This window comes from Oenanthe melanoleuca, chromosome 8 (genome assembly GCF_029582105.1).
Source record: "Oenanthe melanoleuca isolate GR-GAL-2019-014 chromosome 8, OMel1.0, whole genome shotgun sequence".
In the NCBI taxonomy this organism is placed as follows: domain Eukaryota; kingdom Metazoa; phylum Chordata; class Aves; order Passeriformes; family Muscicapidae; genus Oenanthe; species Oenanthe melanoleuca.
The window spans coordinates 2,615,100-2,636,533 of NC_079342.1; the positions used below are offsets into that span (position 1 = coordinate 2,615,100).

The following is a 21,434-nucleotide window of genomic DNA, read 5'->3' on the forward strand; positions in this document are numbered from 1 at the left end:
TAGTCTGCTGATGGGAGTAGCATCACTCTGTCCAGTCCCTGTCGGGGACAGGGTTCTGGTGCTGGGGCTGGGCACTACCTGATCTCAAATGGAGCTGAGGGTCCTCTGTGATGGGCAAGAACAAGACCCCTACAGCAAAAAAAAAAAAAAAAAAAAAAAGAAAAGTTTGGAAACACAAGTTGTAAATCACAGCCATACAACGTAGCTTGGCTCTCCCGTCAACTGCAACTATTAGAGAATTATTTTAGTGAGTGCAAAATTAGTAACTAATCACAGACACAAATCACTGCTTCAGGAAGAATTAACCTTTTCTCTCAAAGCTTGGGGCATTATCCAGGGACCCTAGATATTTTGTTACTGTCCTCCCCTTGTGGTTGGCAGCACATCCCGAAGGAGAGACTGAAATAGCAGCTGAATAACAGGGGGTAGACTCTGCACTCTGCTGCTCAGACGAGGCTCTGGAGGGAAGAGATCCAGAACCCAGTCCCAACAGCTCAAAGCCTAATTCTGCTCTCAGGGATGGTGGGTTAAACCACTCTTGTTCAAGATGGCAGACAAATCTGGCTTTCTATCAGGGGGTTAAGCAGACACCTTGTGCAATACATGCTCTGCACTGCGGCAAAGAAGGAGAGAGACCTCCACATTTCTTGTTTGCATCTGCAGCTGATGAGGTTGCAAGGCCAAGACTAATAAATTTGGACCAGTATCACCAAGAGGCACCACAGCAGCATCTTGAACAGCTGCTTGTTTCTGTTGCCTCTGGGTACCCACCAGTGCAGCTCTTAGGAGACCTCTTGGATCATCGACTTAGTGAAGCTCTAGGAGACCATGCGCTCACACTGATAAAAAATAACACAGTTATTGGAAGGAATCTTCTCTAAAGCCAGGCATTTCATATATGCTTGGATATTTCTAAAACATCCCTCCACTGTGTCTTGCAAATGTAGCAGAGTGTGTTCTTGGTAAGACATGAAGTGTATTTATGTCAAGGTGCACAAAAAACCCTTAAATGACTCAAGATCCAAGCAGCCAAGAAAATGCACAGTGTTACTGCAATGAACATGTTTTTGTGATATTTAATAACTGAAATTTGGAACAAATTTGCAGACGTTGGCCAAGATGGTCTCTCCATCCTTGCGCTTTACGTCTCTTTGTCTATTGTTCTTTTTAATATACTGCATCTGTAAAAAAAAATTGCAACCTACTTTATACAATTACTACACTGAAGTCCCAAGCAATCTATCAAGTTGTCATACATTTTCTTCACGTTAAACCTTTTTAAAATCTTTCCTTTTTTCTACATTTCAAGAAAATACAGAAGAATATTGGCTTGGCCCAAAAGGCAGCACAGTGAAACATGTCGTTCATCAAATCTTGTAACAAGAGGAGTTTGTGATATTGTGTCAGGAGAAGAAATAATCCCCAAAGTGGCATGTTGAAGTTTTGGAAGGTTTGTAAATCAAGAAAATTCAGACCATCAATAAACCTGCAATCAATGAAAAAAAATTGGAAAAATTCCCTGTGAGCTGGTTCTGGTTACGGAGGTTTGGTGAACTCCCTTTTTGCGGCACTTCAAGCCACCCGAGACGGGGATCTGAGGTTGCTGCTGGTCTGTGTCCCCTGAGGGAGGGACAATGGCATGGCCGGGGCTCATGGGGCGGCCGGACACCCGTCTAGGTCGTGGAAAAGCACAGACCTACCAAAGACTATTTATTATTAAGGAAAATGCTTTCATCTGTTGATGGCACCCAGAAACAATGAGCAGGAACACGAAGCAACGGGTGGGTGAGAGGGAAGGCGAAGGGAAACCGGGAATTATTTCAGCTGGAAACTGGATGAAATGCTGGAAGGAGGGGGATTATTTTGCCCATTAGTTTAAAAACTCTCCATGCCGAGGTTTGCAGCATTTGAGTGACCACCTTTACAGCAGTGTGCAGAAATACACAGATATTGCCTTTATGTCCATCAGCCCCTGATAAACAAGCTCCATAAGGGATGGAATAAAGCTCTAAGGATGGGAAGATGATGATCCCTCTCCTATGAACTACAGGGAAAAATTTTATCTCCAACTCTTCCTATATCCCTCTTCCCTTGATTGCCTACTGCAAAAGAGAGTCCCTGCATCCCCTGGGAGCCTCAGCAACTCCCAGATACCACGCTTAGGCACTCATCACTGGGTGCCACCACCTTTGAGATTGTAAGATAATATAAAGTAAAGGCAAAATGTCAAGTATTTTGCCTTCCATGGTTTTGAAATGCCAAAACCTCCATCCCTGAACCTGGCTCGCGCCGCCGGTCCCACTTCTTGCAAAACAAAGAAATCTCTTTAGGCTCCAGGAAATCCCACGTGTTACCGTACTAATTTCAGCCCAACTGCATTTGTGGTATTGTCAGGTCTTCAGGACAACCCCATCCCATTCCCAATGTAGAAAAAACCTGTGTGCTTAATTATCTTCTTTAATAATTCCATGGTATGTGATTTATTAAACAGGCTCCTTATTTGTAAACAAAATCAGAGGCACAAATGTGCGGCGATAGTCGCACTTCCTGGCAAAATAAGAGGCAGACAAAGAGCCCTAATGATGCACCAAAAATGCTCACCAAAAGTGTACTCTTTAAAAAGATCACCAATTTAATGCTTTTTGTATTTCATTTATCAGCCATGTAGTCATCATTCCCCTCCCTACCACCATCTGTACACACTTTCCCAATAGACCATCACAGCTGTCCCGTTTCTCACACAAACAGTACCTTTTATATGCTTCCCAACTGTTTTTAATAACTGTTCTGTGCACAGCACTGTACTTCCTTTGTTTTCTTTTTTCCCCCCTTTTTTCAAAAAAATATGAAAAAGAGATATAAGCCAAACAAACAGGTCATCGTCACAATCAGTGAAGGAAGGCAATTAAAATGTTAAAAGCCTCCATGGCTACTGACCCGTCCTCGAGCCACGCCAGCAGCCCCAGCACAGAGCTGGAAAGTTCCCTGGAGAAGTTGCAAAGGTAGACGACACTTGTTCAAAAAAGCCACGTACATGAGCAAGACTGACTGAGAAACCCCTCATCCTTTTTAATGAGGAGACATTATTAATATTAAATGCTGCTTCTGCAACTAGAGAATTTTTTTTGAGGCTTTCAAAGTCCATTTATCAGCTTCGAGGCATGGCTGCCCTGTATTTTGGAACCGTGCGGACAGAAGTGTCCCATTTTCTTTTCAAACTCTGACTCACACTGTCTCCAAATGTCCTGTGTATCCTCACTTTGCATCACGGGTACTCCTGCCTTCCCTTCGGCCACCCCTGAAACTGCCAGAGCCCCAAACTGGGATGAACTGCACAAACTCATGATGAAGGCACCGTGCAACCAAGGTAACTCAGCCCCAAGCCTGGGCAAACAAAGCCGCTTGCAAAGGGCAAAACTGGGAAGAGATCCAGCCAGGAATGGGGAGAAAAGCAACAATTCCTTAGTGATCCATCTCATGGAAACGTACCCTACCAACAGGACAGTCAGGAATGAAAATTCTCTGTATTTGCTTTTGTCTAGGGCCATGTCCACAGCAAACTTCAGCAGGCTGCAGGGAAATAGGAGCATAGGGAAATAGGAGGTCCCTCCCTCTGCACCGTACAGAACCACGGCAGGTATCCCAGCTCTGGGATGGGATGGGGACACTGCTCATACCATCCTCAATCCACAGACAGACAGCTTCACACCCTGGGGCTGCTCACTGTGAGACACACCTCACTCTTCCAGGGGAGAGTTTATTACTAAAGACCACGCACATGGAAAACAACTGGTGCGCTCAGTTCTCACCGTGATTTTGCCCTCCAGCTTTTAACTGAAAAAGAAACAATGTCCATGTTTGAAGTGGGAGTTGAACACATCATTCTGCCTAGAAATCACGTTCATATATCTAGGTTAGAAAGAACAGACACCTTGAAGAGTCACTTCTGAGACACAAGTGTGCACCCCCAAACAGCACCGAGCTCCGTGGCTTGGAGTTTGTAACTCCATCTGCCTGGGAAGAATCTAAATCAGAACTGTTGAAGGTGATGTCCTCCTCTAAAAAAAAGAAAAAAAGATTTTGACCATAAAAATCCCACTCTTAACTGACTGCTGTGTGCTTTTCCCAACTTTTCCAGAAATATCCAACCTCTACCCACCGCAAGGGCTTAGCTGCTAGCAAGTCTGGTGCTGTCCCAGCCAGGAAAAATGCTTGGGAAACTTTCACATAAAATTATGCAGGTTTTATTTTTCAGATAAGCAACAACTACTTTTCCCTTTTTGACTCAAAACCCGAACGTAAATAGGTTTGTTGGCTATTTTTAATGAAGTCCTTGTGGCGTCAGGAAAAGTCCTCATCACCACACAATAAAAGCATTGCAGTGGCTATCCTCCCTAAAAGCATCCCAACAATAGCTGGGCTTGAGAAAAGCATCCCAATACAAAGAATTCATTCTTCTGATTTACTTGAAACTGCTTGGCCTCAAAAGGAAAAAACAAATACAATCAAACCTGAATTAAATTTAAATTTTACACCATGTTTCCAGCATCACTCAGGGATTTGTCCATTTTCTTCTGTATCAAATTAAAACCTTATTAGGTAAAAAGATCAGACAAATTTCAACACCCTTAGGATGAAATCTGATTGACAATGTATTTTTGCTTTAAAATCTTCAAAGTGAGTGTTTATCTTTACAATAAATGCAGCAACTGTCTAACTTGTCTTTTGATACCCTTAGAGGAGTGCATCCCTGTTCGTTCAATGCATTACAAGGTATTTTAAACACTAAAATAGTGATTTAACCAGACGCGATGTTTATTACAAAGATCAGGCAGCTCATTATCTGTCCCTCACTCACAAGATTAGTGGTAGATGCAGAAAAACACAGCATGAAAGAGGCTGTCCCAACACTTTTCATTTAGTTCTTCACCCCTTGTTCCTCCTGAAGCCTTCGGCAGACGGTGCACAGAGCCTGGATTCACCCCGAGAACATTCCCCTCGCCAGGAGCTTTCCAGAGTTTAGCTGTAAGGAGATGCCTCCCTACGAAATACTCCTCACGAGTTTCTAAATGCATTTTGCACTGAACAACGATCACACATGGTGGATTTCCTGGGCTGAAGAGCACTCCTGCTTTCCCACTGTGTGCTACTTAGAATGACGGAATCGTTTGGGTTGGGAAACTATCTTTAAGAACACCAAGTCCAACTGAACACAAAGCAGGGTGACAGTGGCTGGGATGAGAGGAGAGATGTACAGCACAGAGGACAGTGCAGAATAGGTTTAGACTTTGTTTAGATACCAATGCTATGGGCATATCATGGATATGACAAAGGGATTAAACCAAGAAGCAGAAACAACACTAGCTACCTCTCTGTGGCCAGGGATTGGTGACGTGGTGGCAGGTCTGGAGCATGTGCTCTCACCTGCAGCCCTCATGGATGAATGCCATGCTGGTTTTATACCTGTGGAAGATGTGTTCCACTCCTCTGGGCACCTCTCTGTACCACCATCCAGCTCCCCGCAGCCACAGCAAGAGCTAGGGACGGACACAACCTCCCCATGCACCAGGTGAGTGAGATGGGCAGGAGAAACCCACTCAGCAGTCCTCCCAGGTAACACCAGGGGCTTCCACTGCACCTTGAGGGTGTCCTGCTGGAGGAGACCTCAGTGATACACCCTTCTGTGATGCTCTTAAATCATCTTTTTACATCATCAAAAATCCAGAGCACCAGCAAGTTTTCGCTCATTGACCAAACAACCACCAGGTACCTCACTGATACATCCCTCTCCAGCATAGCCTGTTCACCTGGCCAAGTAACCCCACTTTGGACACCTACCAATCCCATGATAGTTTTGTGCTTCACTACAGATATATCTCACCCCAAAACATGAACATGCTGAAACATCCAATCATGTTCTGGCACGCATGCCAAAAAAAAAAGCCCATGGCAACAAAGACGACAGCTTGCCAATGGCAGCTGCTGCACGCACACACAAAATTAAACTATATTCTTCTGAAAAGGGATATTATTATGGCATTTGTTTCCCCTCACCCTCACCCATTCCCTCCCAAAATAAAGGGGGAAATATCAACACATCTCAAACATTAGAAGAGATGGATTTAAAAAAAAACACCAAAAAAAAAACAAAACAAAGAGGCATGGGATGGAGAATTCAGGGTTTAATAGGAGATCCAGTTGGGATTGGGGCTGAATGCATGGAGCTGCCCTGAAATACTGGCTCACCTATGGGAGTTGTAAGGCATGAGCGAGTAAAAAATATCTGAGAAGGTCTGAGGATGCTGAATTGCCTCAAGTTTGATGAAGCCATCCCTCAGTTACAACACAAATCTGCAAACACACTTGTGTGCATTCAAGAGCAGCTGATGACACCCATTCCTGCTTCCTTCCCCCCGGTGTGGGCCTGCCGAGTGCCTCCCGAGCTGCGATGCAATGCACCAGAGAGCCGTCTCCTCTCTGTGAAGATAAATGTCATATTGGACCTCTGACATCATGTATTCTCCAAGTAATTATTTTTGATATCATAAGAGTTGTACAGGGTGCACAATAAAATTAAAAAGTAGAAAGCAAGGTTAATAAGATTATCGTGTTGGTATAATAGGTAATGCATTTTGCAGTATATCCTTAAATCTGCCCTCTCCAAGCATAATTAAATAACTGTGATTTATATTTTAAAGGAACGCAGACATGCCGTGTATCCTCCTACCCACATATGCTAATTACTTTCAGCCCCTAAAAATCACACAGTTGTTTGCAGCTTTTTAATCCTCATGTGTAAATAACCCAACTCGGGTCCAAGTTATGAACAATAAAGTCCAGGAAACTTTCAGAAGAGCTTGTCGTTAAACCGGTGTTGATTTTATCTCGCTGATCTAATGGCACTGATGTGTGCCGAAACCTGCGGGAAGGAGGAACAACTCCCCGGGGCCTTCGCGCCGTGACACCGGGACAGCACTCGGACTGGGAGCCTGGATAGTAATGGAGAAGAGATCAAAACCCTTCAGGAGGAGCCAATGGATGCACAAGCTCAGGATACCCCACCTCGGTCTCGCCGTGGGTCTGGGGGCACCGTGGTGGCACCGCGATCGGGGCGGCACGAGCCTGCACGCTCCGCTCTAGGCCGAACTCAACCGCGCCGCTCTCCATTTTGACTCGCACGTGAGAGCCTGGCACACAAAATGGAGGCCCTCGTGTGTTTTATAGGCAGCGGCTACGAATCCAGCCCAAATCCAGCCCGAGTCCAGCCCGAATCCAGCCCAAATCCAGCCTGAACCCACCCGCTCTACACGCCACATCCCGCTCCTACACCCCGAGCCGCGATGGTGCTACACACAGGGCTGAGCTCAGGTGCTTTACATCCACCCCTAGGGTAGCAACATGGGGCAATGGTAGCTAGAAACACTTAATATATATAAATACTCTGTTTTCTCTTTGAAATTAATTACACTGCGATGACAGGTTTGTCCAGGCGCTGACCCTGCAATTGGGGATAAAATGCTACAAGCCCCAGATGAACTTGCTGGGACAAAACTGCCCCACAGATCTGTGGCACCCTGGCGCTGATTTCAGTCAGTTTTTGGTGGCTCCCAAAATGCAGGCAACAATTCACAACAACCAGAGATGTGGTTGCACCACATGAATGGGAAAACCAAAGCGATTAAAATGAATTTTAGTCCACCGACAAAGCTTATCTACCACAAGCCCTCACTGGCATAAGGAAATGTTCGGGTCGGCTGCTGTTAGGAGGCTAAAATAATTTCCCCTGAATTTACAGCCTGTAATTTAATCATCAGCTCCAGCCCTTGTCTGTGAGGAAAGGAGAAGGGGCAGAGCCAGATGCATGGCTCCCTGTGAGGATACCCCAAAGTCAATTTTAAGGGGGACAGTCCCCGAGGCCTGGAGGGTCCCACATGTGTAGAAAAGTGCAGGCTTTTGGGGAGAGGTTGAAGGGTTTTGGAGCAGAGGATTGGGGTTTGTTTGTTGGTTGTAAAAATCTCAGCAGTGCCTGAACCAGAAACATCAGGGGGAGGAGGAGCAGGAGGAGCTGTGAAGAAGCTCAAGGCACAGAGAGCGAGGGATGCCCTTTCCTTTACATCCGAATGGGGAGAAAATACATAATTGTAATAATAAATAGTGGGTTTTATGAACAATTAGGATTCCACTGTCTCTTTGAAGGGTTTGAAAAGCTGACACGATGTTTTGGGTTCTCCAGATTCAGCTTTGAGGCCTCAACCAAGAGAAACATTCAGCCCTGCTGTGTACAGCAGTGACCACAACAAAGATTGTGGTTTCTCCCACACTCGCCTTAAATAGATCTAAATTAATGCTATTCATCATTGGGTGGAAAAGAAGGGAAATATAAAAGTGCAGTTGCTTGTAGAAAAGCCAGAAGCATTGGGCAACTTTCTTACCACTCACAGGCTTCTCCTGCCTCTGCACCTCGAAGCAAGGAGGCATGGAAATAACACACCCTTATGCTGTCCAAACCCATCACCTGGAAAACATCCTGGGCATATGAAATACGCCTTTATCCCATGTTTATTTGTTGTTGCTGTTGTTGTTGTTGGAGAAAGGGAAAAGCTAAACCACATGACTGAACTCCTGCCAGGGGTTCGTGATAGAGCAGGCTGTCCCGAGTGCCGCACCAGTTAGTATCTGAATTATCACGGATACTCACCGGCTCAGTTACACCCGCACAGGGAGAGCAGTTGTCCCACCTAAATCCTGCTTCTGTCAGCTCCCACCCTGCTCGTGGCTGTAGTGAGCAGCCAGTCCTGCTCCCCAAAGAGGAGATTATCCAAAGATGGGGATATCTCTCTGTGCCACGCGGGGTGTGTAGGTCACTGTGTCTCATGCGTGCCCACGATAGGTGGGTGCATGAAATTTGGGGTGTTGAGGAGCTGTGGCTGTCCTCTCCTCACCTCTCCCGACTGAGATAGAGACCCAGGCTCCCACCACTGCCTTTTAAGGGTACTTTTTGTAAGGCTAAAACAACACAAAATCTGCCTTCTCCTTTTATTCCTTGAGGGCAGAAATACTGTGAGATGTCTTAGTGTCACTTTTTTCTTTAAAGCTACAGATGTCTCACTTTGGCAAAAAATAATGGAGCAGAAAAACCACTCTATCAGCTCACAAACATTAAAATCTCAGCTGAAGGTTGATCTGCTCAGGTTTTCCTGTGCATGCACTGGGAGCCCTGTGCAGGGAACACATGTGAGATACCTGCTGCGAAGCTGCCTGAAGTGGTTTTTGGTAACAGTAAATGCAATCTCTCGGCAGAAAAAAAAACTTTAAGGATGGTTTTGGATATACACTGGAACAGCCATGAGCTGGAATTAGGTTTTGTAAAGCATTATAGGTGGAGGGAATGTTATGGATGCTTTAAAAGTCTTCAGATAGGCACAAAAATGACATATACATTACGCATTATCTCCACAGAACAAACACCATTTGAAATGTGCCCCTTTTTAACTACCATTATGATCTGTCTAAAGAGCATTTTGGTTGAAACTTGGGAGGAAAGGAGAAGAAAAAAAAAAAAGCCCACTGATCTTACACCTGCTCTTTAGCAGTGGGAAGTAGGTTCTCAATCTGTTAACATGACCATCTGGCCAATCTGCATATCACGGCTATCTGGATTACCGTACGATGGAATGACAATAACGTAGCCAAAACAAAAGTAAAACGCATCAAAAACTAACAGGAGCGCAAGCCCTTTTGATTTCAAATTAAATAATAAATGTGGTATCAGAGCAGAGCGAGAAAGTCAGCTAAATAATTAAAAATGAGCCTTCGCTCCGGCATAATTAAGTAAACAATATGGTGTGTGTTTCTGTATGAGCCAGCAATAGTTTCCACCGTCGAGGGCTCCACTTTTGCAGAGCAGCGATCAGGAGTTCAAGGCGCTGCGACAGCTCTTTCGGTGACGTACGGTATTGTCAGGACACCTCTGCCACCCCTGCGACACCCGGCCCGGCTGCGGCTATTAACAGGATTAATGCAGCAACAATCAATACCAATTGTACTGAAAGATTACGGCGCAAAGCCTCGGGTACCTCTCGGACCCCCCAAAACCTCCATGGGTACGGGGGCTTCTGCATTAACCCATCTTTGGCTTATGCCCATCGATGTCTCTTTATGGTGGTCCAAGTAGAATATTTTAAGTCTGTCGACAGGAACATAAAATGGGTCAAGCTTAAAGTTCAAGGTCATGTGCTATATACCACTGCTCAGCAATTAGCCACAGAGCACATCTAGAAGTTAAGTAAATTTTCAGCCACGGAAATAAGGCTGAGTTCTGGCATCTTCGTTGCCTTCGAGTCTAAATGTGAACAGAAAAATTGAGCTCACGTAAATAAAAACTAACTCCATATTTTTTTCTTAAATTCAGGATTTTTAAATGTCCTTCTTAAAGATTAGAAGATTTTCTCGGCTACAAATACCTTGTGAGTTTAATCCGAGCCCAAAGCGCATAACGGTGGCCAGCCAAAAAAATAAACTGGGGATTGCACCATTGCCTCCTGGCCCACCAGCCTGCTTCGGCCACTGGAGAAGTCTCTAAAAACTGTGACCTCTCAGAAAATTTAACTACTTCTATTGCGAATCTATTCTCCAATCTGACCACATTAGCAGGAGGAACTCCAAAGCAGTAAAAAACTCCAGAAAGTTCTCGGTTGAGTGCCTACTAATGAACAAAGGTTAACTTTATCTAAAAGGTCAAATGCCTGGTGGCTAAGGTTGTGACCTTAACAACTTAAATTGTGACCTTGCCACGTGCCTAGTATATTGTAGATTCTGATACAGATCATCTGGTAAAGGACCGGTCATAAATTAGCTTTACTGTTCGACTCCCACAAAGAAAACGGTTTGCCACAATGGTTTCCAACTTGTCATTTGATACAAGAGCAGAATAAGTGAAAACTAAAAAGCAAACCTAAGTTCAGGGTATGAAAATGCCGCCTGCTTTTAGTTAAGCAGATTAGAAACTGCAAATTGAGAGCAATACTCTAGATTTCAATACGTTTTTTGGTCAACCTCTAATTCACAAAGCACCAATCTTCCTTTCGTTTTTTTTAAAAATTTCTTTTTTTTATCCTTTTAATGAAAATGACATGTAGTTCGCCTATTTGCATATTTTTGTTTTCTCTTTCTAGCCAGTTCTTAAAGAGAATAATTGATTTCAGTAGCTTTGTAAGAAGCACTATTTAAATCTGTGCACATGTGTTCCCTTACAGATGATAGTGCCTACTGAAGGAAAAGCGTGGATTCAAAGCAATAATTATCCTACATGTTTAGAAGGAAAGGGACATCTTGCTGCCGAAGTCATCTCGAATAAGGGCATCTTGGAACAGAATACTCCCCCCAAGAAAAGAAGACTAAAAGTGGGGGGAAAAAAAAACCCACAAGAAAAAGAGAAGCGAGCACTATGGGTGAAAAGGTCACAATGGTTTTGGCACGTATCTTCAAGCACGTTTCGGAGTCTGTGCCTCCTGCCAATACTGGCAACTTCTCAAAACTTTTAAGGAGGTAAAAACATTGTTTAGTGTTTACAAATCTTCTGTACTATAGCAGATGCTTGTCAAATCCGCTATATGTAAGTTGACCAGTCTACCTAATATTTGCGCTGGCGACTTCCTCCTTATAAATACGCGGTCCATACATTTGGGGAGCGAGGTCTGATGGAGTTGGAGACAAAGGACCCTTAATATTTTTTTCTTTTGTAATTTTCCTGTTGCGCACCCGGCACAAGCTGCCATTACTGCGGGTCTGCGGGAACCAATGGCTGTCAACTTGGCCAATGTTCAGGTGTAACAAAGACTGCTGGGATACATCGGAGGGGGGAAAAAAACGGGAAAAAAGCGGGGAAGAAAAAGAGGTAGCTCTACGCAAGGCTTTCGGTACACCTCTGCGAAGCCATATAGACAGCGACCACGCTGCCACCTCCCAAAAATCATCTTGTCCCCCTCCCCGCTGAGGTTTAGCAGGAATATGCCAGCACACGCTCCTGCATTGAGAGCACAATGCAATGCGTGCAATCAGCAAACAACGGCCGAAAACACGGCGCGGTGCGCTCTGCACGCGCGCGTGGCTTCTCACACAAATCCCCAAATCTAACCCCAAAAAACCGTGCCGAGGCCTCGCGCCGAGTTCCGGCGGCAAATACCAAGTCTGAAGGACAATCGGTGCGATCGCTGCCTGTTGATGATGAAGGCAGGAATAAATAAGAGCTCGCTATCAAGGCTACTGTTTGCGTGCTGATAAGATGGTATATCCCTAATCACAATATTGAACTTTTATAACGTCTATTGCCCGACTGTTATAACAGGGAGAGATCCCTTGAAGCTCCCCGAAATACTCCCAGCCGTGGATTTGGCCCTTTTCTCCCCATCCTACATTTCTGTGACCCTACACGCAAGCTATGCCAAGATCGTTGGTTTCTATCAATGATTCGTGCGCTCCACGAAGGGTCTGGGAAAAACAATATGGATCAGTATTTACCAGCACCACGCTATATATAAATCTAAATAATAAAAATCTGTGTGCTGTAGATCAGTAAATAGACATTTATAGCTTCTATTTGGATATCAAAGCATTTCAGATTTATCAGCTCACTCCGATATGCGGAGGAGGAAACTGAGGCAGACAAAAGGGATGTGAGTCCATGGTCCCCTCGGGGTTGGTGATGGAACAGGAGGTGACCTGAAATGCCCCAGCCCCAAGCTCCCTTCAGTTAGCCATTTATCCATAATGCTTGCTTCACTGTGGCCATAATAAAGCGCAGAGTAAATAAATAATTTTCTTCAATATTTGCCTTCTTTCCTTTCACCATAAACGTGCAGTATGATTTATCACCTCACACCGAAGTGCAAAGTAAATGTTGCAGCTTATCTGTAGGAAATACCATGAGGATACTCAAAAGTTATTTCCGAACGGGGATCATATCTGTAAGATCCCAGCGGCGACATTGCCTAACACAACAACCATGGCAGGGACTCAGCGCAGAAAAACTTTGGGGAAGCCAAAACTTTCTGCAAGACCCTCTGAAAAGAAGTTGGCATGGGGAATGCAGGCTCCCTGGGCTGTAATTTGCTTGGTTTTCTTAGTGAAAAATATTTATACAGAAGTGGTTTCTATTAATATGATTCCTCTCCCCCTGCTCTGTTTTTCCAGCCTGTCCAACCCCTCAGCTCACAAGTCAGGATACGCTGGGGGACCCACACATCCCCTACATGAAACTCAGGGCCTCGCACTTCACACACGCACATTTTTCTGCACTACAATCACTCAAGAGAACTACAATAGTGTATTATTCTACCCAGTCAACATACTACACATCCTCTGAGCACACTGAGCCACGCTGCAGGCAGAGCGTACTTTGTGTTGAACTCTGGAATCCCAAGATTTTCATCACACATTAAAATATCTCAGCCCCTCCTCATTAGCACAATATTGTCAAATCAGGAATTTTTTTCAAGACCTGCTTAGCTTTTAGGTGCATAAATTGTGATATTTTGGGGGAGTTAAATGTCTCCTTTTCCCCCTAAGATTACCTGGAGGTTTGTTTCATACCCACTCTGACCTGATGACTAGGTTTGCTATCAAGGGACTGTCTTTTCCTTTCCCTTCATACCTGCAGGATTTATGTTCCCCATCTCATCCCTGTGGGGTGAGGATACCTGGAACTCCTGACCCACAGGCCTCAGGCATCTCTAGCCCTCCTGAACAACTTTGTGCATAACATATCCAAACTTTATTTAAAAAAAAAAAAAAAAAAAAATTAAATTAAAATCTATCTGCTTTCCCCCAAAATTAGGATAAAGGAAGTCGCGTCCGGCTGCGAGACCTCCTAGGACAACATTTAGGATAACACCTGTGAAGGATGCCCGAAATGCTGTTAACCACGGAAAACAAGAGCCACTTTTATGTAGCTGCATCTTAAAAACCCCAGTAAAAGAAATTTAAAAAAAATAAAAGTGAGGGGGGGAGTTTTGGCACCCTCCTCGCCACCCCGGGAGAGCAATAACCGGCAACCCTAGCTCCCTCCCCAGCTCATGCAGCCGCCACGGGGGCACGGCACCCGGCACGGAGATAACCGAAAAGTTGGAGAAGGTGGTAGAGAAAGGCACTTACCTGCTGCGTGCACAAAGTATGCCAAATATAAATCGAGTTCCTTAACAGAAACTCCTATATGGTGGGGCTGTACGCACAGCCCGGGGTTAGAGCACTGTGGGGACTTTACAAGGCGCTCGCCATCAGTACTTTCGAGCGGAATACCTTTAAATAAAATCACCATAACAAGGTCCAACCTCCAGACCTTATCTGCCTGGCGAAGGCAGTCAATTCTTCTCATCTTGCCCTTCTGGTCTGGATTGGAAAGAACGCAACACGGAGGCTTTTTTCCTGTGACTGTGAGAACAAAATCCTCCCGAAATTCAGGCCTGATATCTTTCCGGAGCTTTGCCAGAAGTCTGGATGCCCATTTTTGCTTTACCTCGGGTTTTTCACTTAGCAGTTCGTCCTTCACGGCTCTCTCTTCCTCTTTTGACATGCGTTTTTCATGTTTTTTGAAGTATTTTCTTTTTCGGGCTTGCAGGTTGAACCACGTGTATGCAAACGCTCGGACGTGAGGCAGAAGTGCTTCGATGAAGGGATGAAATTCATCCTGGAAAAAGTTACAGAGAAAGGTTGATGTCAGCGAAACCATCAACAAAGAGCCTTCAAAAAAGGGGGTTTGAGGGATGGTGAGAATTAGGAGAGTGCTGATAAATTTTAAGGGCTGTGGGACCCCTCGCTGATGGACCCCAAACCCGCCACCACTGCATCCCCGCTTCCCTTTCGCGCTGACCCGAAACCTCCGCTCCCACCCCCCAAACACAGGGTCCAGCTTCAACCAAGCACCCAGATAGAGATGGTGCAACGCTGGCGCCCTTTCCCTAGTTCCCAAACCTTTTAAAAAAAAAAAAAAAATTAAAACGGCAGAATGAGTTAAAAGCCAAAAACTCCTTTACAAGTCCACTTGCGGAGCGCGTATCTCCCTTTGCTCTCTCCCTGACCCCGCTGCTTGCGGTGTAGCCAGCGTTTGCCCGCCAATTTGGCAAATCCTAAACATTTGGATGCCAATCAATGTTTGTATGGGGAAGTCTAAAGTATAGTAAAACTTTCCCTAAGATATATTTGGAAATAGCAGCCGGCAGAATAGGAAAATGCCACTATAACTGTATATACAATTACAATGAAGGGTGGTTTTCACTCTGGTGAAGGGAGCGAGAAGTACCGCGGTTGATTTATCCCGCAAGCGCAATCATAACTAGCACTAAAATCCTAGAAAAAGCAAGCCTTGCAATTTATCTTTTTTTTAATATCTTTGTTAGTATTTAGTCAAAAAGGAAAAAGAAATAAAACTTGCTATCTGGGCATATTAGAGAAAGTTAAACTCTGAGCCTTCTTATGAAATAAAAAAAAAAATAAAACAGGAAAAATTGAAAAACGCGGTAACAGAAAACTGTAGTACAACTTGTGCAAACAAGTGAAAAATTATTAATTGTGTCAGATTTTCAGATATTTAAAAAGAAATGCCCTACTCGGAAAGTTAGTTTGGCCATCCGGACACACTGCTTGCTTTGTGTAACGAGGAGTTAAAGATCACCCCTCTCCCTTGGCACAAAAATAATCACAATTAAAATTAAGCTGATGCTAAAAAAAGGCGAGAAAGACCCCTTAATTTTTTTAAAATAATTATATATATATAGATATATATTTTTTCCTCACTAACTATTACATAAATCAGCCAAAATGATCAAAACATATTATAATATACTAGGGCCATGCTTCTTGTTTTTTCCCTGAATAAATGAATGACCCAACTCCAGGCTGCACATAAAAATGTATCCAGCCTGTGGGGCCTGATCCAGCGCTGCGTGCTGGGGACGTCCCCTGCTTCCAGTTACTCATTTTCTCAGGATTGGGCCCTCCAGGAGGGAAAAATAAAGTAATTTGTGCAACATTTTCCCCAGCATGGGAAAAGCCACCCGCTGCCTACCCTTTGCGAGGAAACATTGGGGATTTTTCAGATTAACAAACTAACTTTTTTTTTTTTTTTAATTATCCCATGGAGTACATTTTCTACCCAAATCATTGTGGGTCATGCAAATATGGTTATTAAAACAGACATCTTACTTCCTTTCAACACTTTATTTTAATTTGCATTGTTCTTTTCAGAAATCATGAAAAATTGAGAAATCAATAGTAGAAATACCTATCAGCAAAATCCTGTCGTAATTCAAGACCTTCTGCTGACTCCCCAAAAGCTTTCACTGCACTTATTCTGAGCAGCCCCAGAATTGTAGATACTTAAATCTATAGGTAGTACCTTTGTATTTATTTTTATTTTAAACAGAGATTGTATAAAACTTTCCTAACAGCACAATATATTTCACTAGAGCAGAGCGGTAGCAATTGAAGTACTATGAATGATTATTAAAATAAAAGCAGGTAAAATAAAATAAATCACTCCAGTGATTGCCACATTCCTCTTTTTTTCCCCTCCTCTATGGGAAAAGATGATAGTTTCAAATTTCAATAAAGTTTAAAAAAAAAAAAAAAAAAAATTGCTGCAAGTTTGCAGTCGGCAGATTCAAAAAGTGAGAGGAGGCACAATCCCAGCACATGGAGCTGCTCTCACCCACCAGAAACAGCTCTCACGGGGGGGGAGGCAGCGGGGGAAAAAGAAGAAAAATATAAAAACTACAGGTCTCTACAAGCTATTAAAAATAATAAACCCTCCCTCCTGATCCCTCCTGTCCTTCCCTTTCCCCATTCAGGGAGCGTCAAGGAAAAAAGGCCTTTTGTCAAGTGGAAGTTTATCTGCGAAGGTACACAGAGCAGAGAGGCTCGACAGCCCACAGCGAGCCAGGGCAGCGCTTCCAGCCTTCCCACTTTCCAAACACGTCTTGGTACATCCTGATATATTTTAACTTTTCTGCTTTAAGCAGCGCTTTGTCCTGCCCGATCTCATGTGCTCGGGACTTTTTTGGCTCGGCGCTGGATAACATCCAAGAGAGAGTTGCTTTAACCTGCGCTAAAGCTGATTTCTACAATGTGAATCTGAAAGGGGAGGTAAAAACAACACCCAAAAAACCCCCAACATTTAAAAAAACACTAAACCACTTTAAAGGGAGGAGGGGAAAAACCAAGATGCTTTTTGGTGCAAAGTCAGGGACTGTGGCTAAAGTAAACGAGAAGCACCGCTGCTCGGGCACGAGGTGTGCACGTCCCTATTACACCCTAATGTGTCTTTTCAAAATGGTGTATGAGGAGAAAAGGTTAACGACTCATAAACAGACCAACTTTCAAAGTGTCTTGGTAAACACGCTGCTCCGGAAAATCGCACCGCTTAAATCTCGGCGCTGAGGTATTAGCAAAGTCCAAGTGGAAATAAAAGCAGCCAGGACTGATCAAACAGAATTGGGCTGGACGCGGGGACGGAGGGGGGGAGCAGCTTCTGCACAATACAATTTTTTATTCCAGTGGCGCTACAGTCCCCCCAAAAAACCCAGAAAGTTTCGGAAATGTGTCAGTGCAAGTGTGCTAACAGATGTTCAACTTGTCTGCAGCCTTGCTGCAAAATAGTAGGATTTTAAGGCACTGGTAGAAAAGGGCAATGATCTTTCCCTTTCCACAAGTTAGCTTGAAGGGAAACTTTGAAAGTATTTGATAAAGCCGTTTGCTTTCCCCCCCTCAGTGTTGGATGGGTTACCTAAAAATAAAAGACACCAGAAAGCTGGCAAAGCAATAACAAAAAGTTGGGGTTTTCTTTATTGCACTCCTCTCCGAAGTTTGAGGATACAGCTCTTCCGAGAGCTGCCTGTTTCTAAGCAGCACCTAAAATTTAGGCTGCACAGTTCTGTACTGTTTATCCCAAAATTCTCCTCTGCTCTTCAAAAAGGTGTAAAAAAGAAAAAGAAAACAAAAACCCTACCACAAAAGAACCTCAACCCCAAACCAAAGGCGCCTTCGATAATGTAATTCTGCAAATGAGGCTTTGAAACAATGTTTTTCTGCAGATCTTTTTGAAATTAAGCCAGCTACAGCGACCCTTGCTAATATTTTTACAATCCATTTGCTTGTAAATCTATGAGGAGACGTGCATATGTTCCCCAACTATTTCCTAGCTCCTCAGCAGATATGTAAATGGAACGATGTTTGGATTTTTCCTGACAGATGACACAAAATGCTTGTGCCATTTTGGTTCCAAGGCTTGGATAAATATGCTCAGAACCAGGATTTCTGTTTGTTTTCCTTTTCTAACCCACTTTCAAGATCTTCCCCTTAAATCTGAACCAAAACTTGACCTAAAAAAAAAAAAAAAAAAAAAAAAAAAAAAAAGGGGGGGGTGGGGGGGAAATCATTCCTCAAACTTGTATCAATAAAAGCTCTTGAAACAATAAAATAGGAAATTATTTGCAATAGCTCAGGGTTCAACCCCTTTTTCTATGGAAAAATGACAGAATCACCTAATTGATCCTTCGGAGCAAAGAGTTTGTCAGGAGGCCTCTAATCCTCCTATTACTTTTCCAAACGTGCAGCAAGAATGCCAGATTTTCCTAACACAGTCTAAGCACATGCCTGGCTTTCTGCTTTTCTTTTGATAAATTAAAAAAAAAAAAAAAAAAAAAAAAAGAAAGCGGGGGAAGGTGGTATAGGGACATGACTCGACTGGGCCAGGGAGCAACCAGCCCATGGATTTATTTTCTCTCCTAAACGTGCGACTGGGCCTGCTGAGCCCCAGGAGCCCCACGTGGAGATGCCAAGAGCGTCGGCGCTGCGGCCCCGCACGGAGCGTCCGGGGGTCCCTCCTGCAGCCGCCGCGCTGACAAAAACCAGGTATTTCTCAGAGTTGAATTAAAGGCACAAACTTTGCCCAGGCACAGCCCGGAGTTGCTGCATCCCATCCGCTGCAAACTCCCGCCGCTCAAATTTTCCTCCTGCCTTTTGAGCAAGTGTACGGTTTGGAGTTTCGTGCACCCGCCGGCCTGGTGTTTTCTCGCCAGCACCCCAAAATTTGGGGGAGGCTGAGGAAGGAGAGGAGACCGCGGCTGGAGAAGGGGACGAAACTTTTGCAGCTCTTCGGGCTGCCTGGGAAGCTGTCGCCCCTCTCCCTGCAATTCCTTGCCTTTTTCTCGACGGAAAGAGCCCGGAGAGGCTTTCTCACCGGGAGAAAAAAAATATTCCAATTAAATTAATAAGAATAATGTAGTCAAAATCTCCTGCAGGAGGAAATAATCTGGGGTTTGAGTCCGCCACAAAGCATTTCCTCGTTAAACCATTATATCCTGCTAATTGAAGGGGTGTAATTCAGCGTCCTGCAGCAGCGCGCGGGGAAAAAAGGGGGGCCGGGGGCTCCGCGGCCGCGCAACCGGGGGACACCTCGGACCGACACCCCCCACGCTCCGCTCCCCGCGCAGCCCCGTCCCGCCGCGAGCGGGGGGCGCAAAAGTTGCGCCGAGCGCCGCGGGGCCCGATCCGCGGGCGGGAGGGTGGCGGGGGGGCACAGGCGACACACGCGGGACAAGTTTTGCGGGTGTCCGTGCGGGGGGACACACGCACGGTGCCCCGGCTGGGGCGGCCTCCGCGGGTGCGGAGGGCGCTCTGCGCGGGGGCGGCCGCACCGCGCCGCACCGCGGGAGCGAGCCCAGGTGCGGGGGACGGTCCCTCTGTCCGTGCCCGGGGCGCTGGGGGGGGCGCGGAGCCGGCGCGGCCGCTCCCGCGGAGCCCCGAGCGCGGTGCCGCGGGGTGCGGGCCGCGCCGTGCCCGGGGCGGGGAGCGGCGCAGCGGCTCCAGCGCTGCCCCGGGGCCGCGGTGCGGGGCGGTGCGAGGCGCTCCGGCGCGGGCGGCGGCATCGGCGGCATCGATCGCGGATGACCAAGCACGGCGGGGCCGTGCGGGTCGTCCCGCAGCACCGCGCCCGCGCGGCCCCCCCCGTTAATTAAAGCATTAATAAGTAGGCGCCATTAGCCATGTGCCGACACAAATGGCCGTGCGGGAAGGGGGTGGAGGGGGGGGATGCGAGCGAAAGGCAACAAAGTTAGTTTCGGCGAGCGGCGGTGGTGCCCCTTCCCCGGCGCGCACGGCCGCGCACCCCCGCAGCGCCGGCCCCACCGCGCCCCGGCGGCCGCTTACCTGGGTGAGACAGAGCGGAGAATACATGACTGCTGCGGGGGGCTGCGGTTTGGAGGTGTGCGTGTGCGGGGAGAGAGGGAGAGAGAGAGGGGGAGAGAGACAGAGGGAGAGGGAGAGAGAGGAGGGGAAAAAAGAGAGAGAGAGAGGAGAGGAGGGGGAGCCCCGAGCCTGCTTCTTGCTTTCACATTTCCAACTCTGCCAAACTGCAGCCAGCGCGGAGCCGCTCCATGAGCTGAACTTTAACCCCGCCTCGACTTTCCCGCACTACGCGCTCGGCATGCCTGCCCCGCGCGCCGTTAAAGGCATAGCGCTCGCTGCGCGCCCCTCCGCCGCCCCCGCTCCGCGCCCCTCCGCTCCGCTCCGCGCCCCTCCGCTCTGCGCCGCGCACCGCCCGCCCCGCGCCCCGCGCCGCCCGCCCGCGGGGGCGGGGAGGGGCGGGGAGGGGGCTGCGGCGCCGCCGCCTCCCTCCGCCCCGCCGCCCCGCAGCGCGGCCAGCCGCGGAGCCGAGAGGAGAGCGGGGCTCGGCTCAAAGTTTTCCTCCTTTTTTTTTCTTTACAAGGGGTGGGGGGGCTTGTGTATTTTTCTATCATAATTGTTATTTATTTATTTATTTAGCTCTTCCCGGGGGCTGCGGGTTCCGCTCGGCCCTTGACCATGGAGGGATGGGGCGGGGGGGGGGAGGTGGGGGGGCCTTCCACAACTTTCCCCATCCCCTTTGGCACTTGTCATTTCAAATCAAGCGCTTTAGAATCAAGGGTGCTTATTCCACTTTAAAAAAAATAATAATTTTCTTCTAAAAAATAGCAACACATAAATTCATCGGCACATCGCACACTCCCCCTTCTTTCTTACTTATGAAATCTAAAAGTGAAGCGCTTAAAATTAAAAATACCCCCGCGCCTCCTGCCACTTCTGGAGCGCATTGTCTTGGCACCGGCAACGTTTGGGTTTGGGGTTTGGATGCTCTCCAGCCCGCTCCTGGGGACTCGCAGGGTGTCCCGGGTGGTGTGTCCCCCCCCTTCCGCTTGGGAATAGCGTTTTCCACTGATGCTGGAGGCAGTTTAGGTGACCCCCGCGTCCCTGCGCGTAGTCGCAGGCTTTTTGGGGGGGGACGGGGGGGGAGCGACAACACACGCAGGGAAAAAAAAAAAATCCCATCTATGAGGGAAAATGAGGAAAAATCCCCTCCCGCAGCTTGTTTCGGAGGTGGAGGGGGAGTGGGTTGTGTCCCCCAC

The 21,434-nt window shown here is 46.5% G+C and overlaps 1 protein-coding gene across 11 annotated transcripts in view; it reads right to left on the minus strand.

Annotated features, from left to right (window-relative positions):
* Positions 1–20,574, minus strand: part of NFIA (nuclear factor I A) — a 198,512-nt gene extending 177,938 nt beyond the window's left edge. For 3 of the 11 annotated variants that reach the window (XM_056498195.1, XM_056498194.1, XM_056498190.1), the window contains exons 1-2: positions 20,200–20,534; positions 14,152–14,683 (exon numbers count right to left, since the gene is read on the minus strand). In XM_056498195.1, the coding sequence (XP_056354170.1) occupies positions 14,152–14,683; positions 20,200–20,226 (559 nt within the window). In that variant the 5' untranslated portion in view covers positions 20,227–20,534. Of the gene's footprint in view, positions 1–6,167; positions 6,478–7,062; positions 7,188–14,151; positions 14,684–20,199 lie in introns of those variants that run through there. The other 8 variants (XM_056498193.1, XM_056498189.1, XM_056498191.1 and 5 more) reach the window with 6 other exon arrangements.
* Positions 20,575–21,434: the final 860 nt, after the last annotated feature.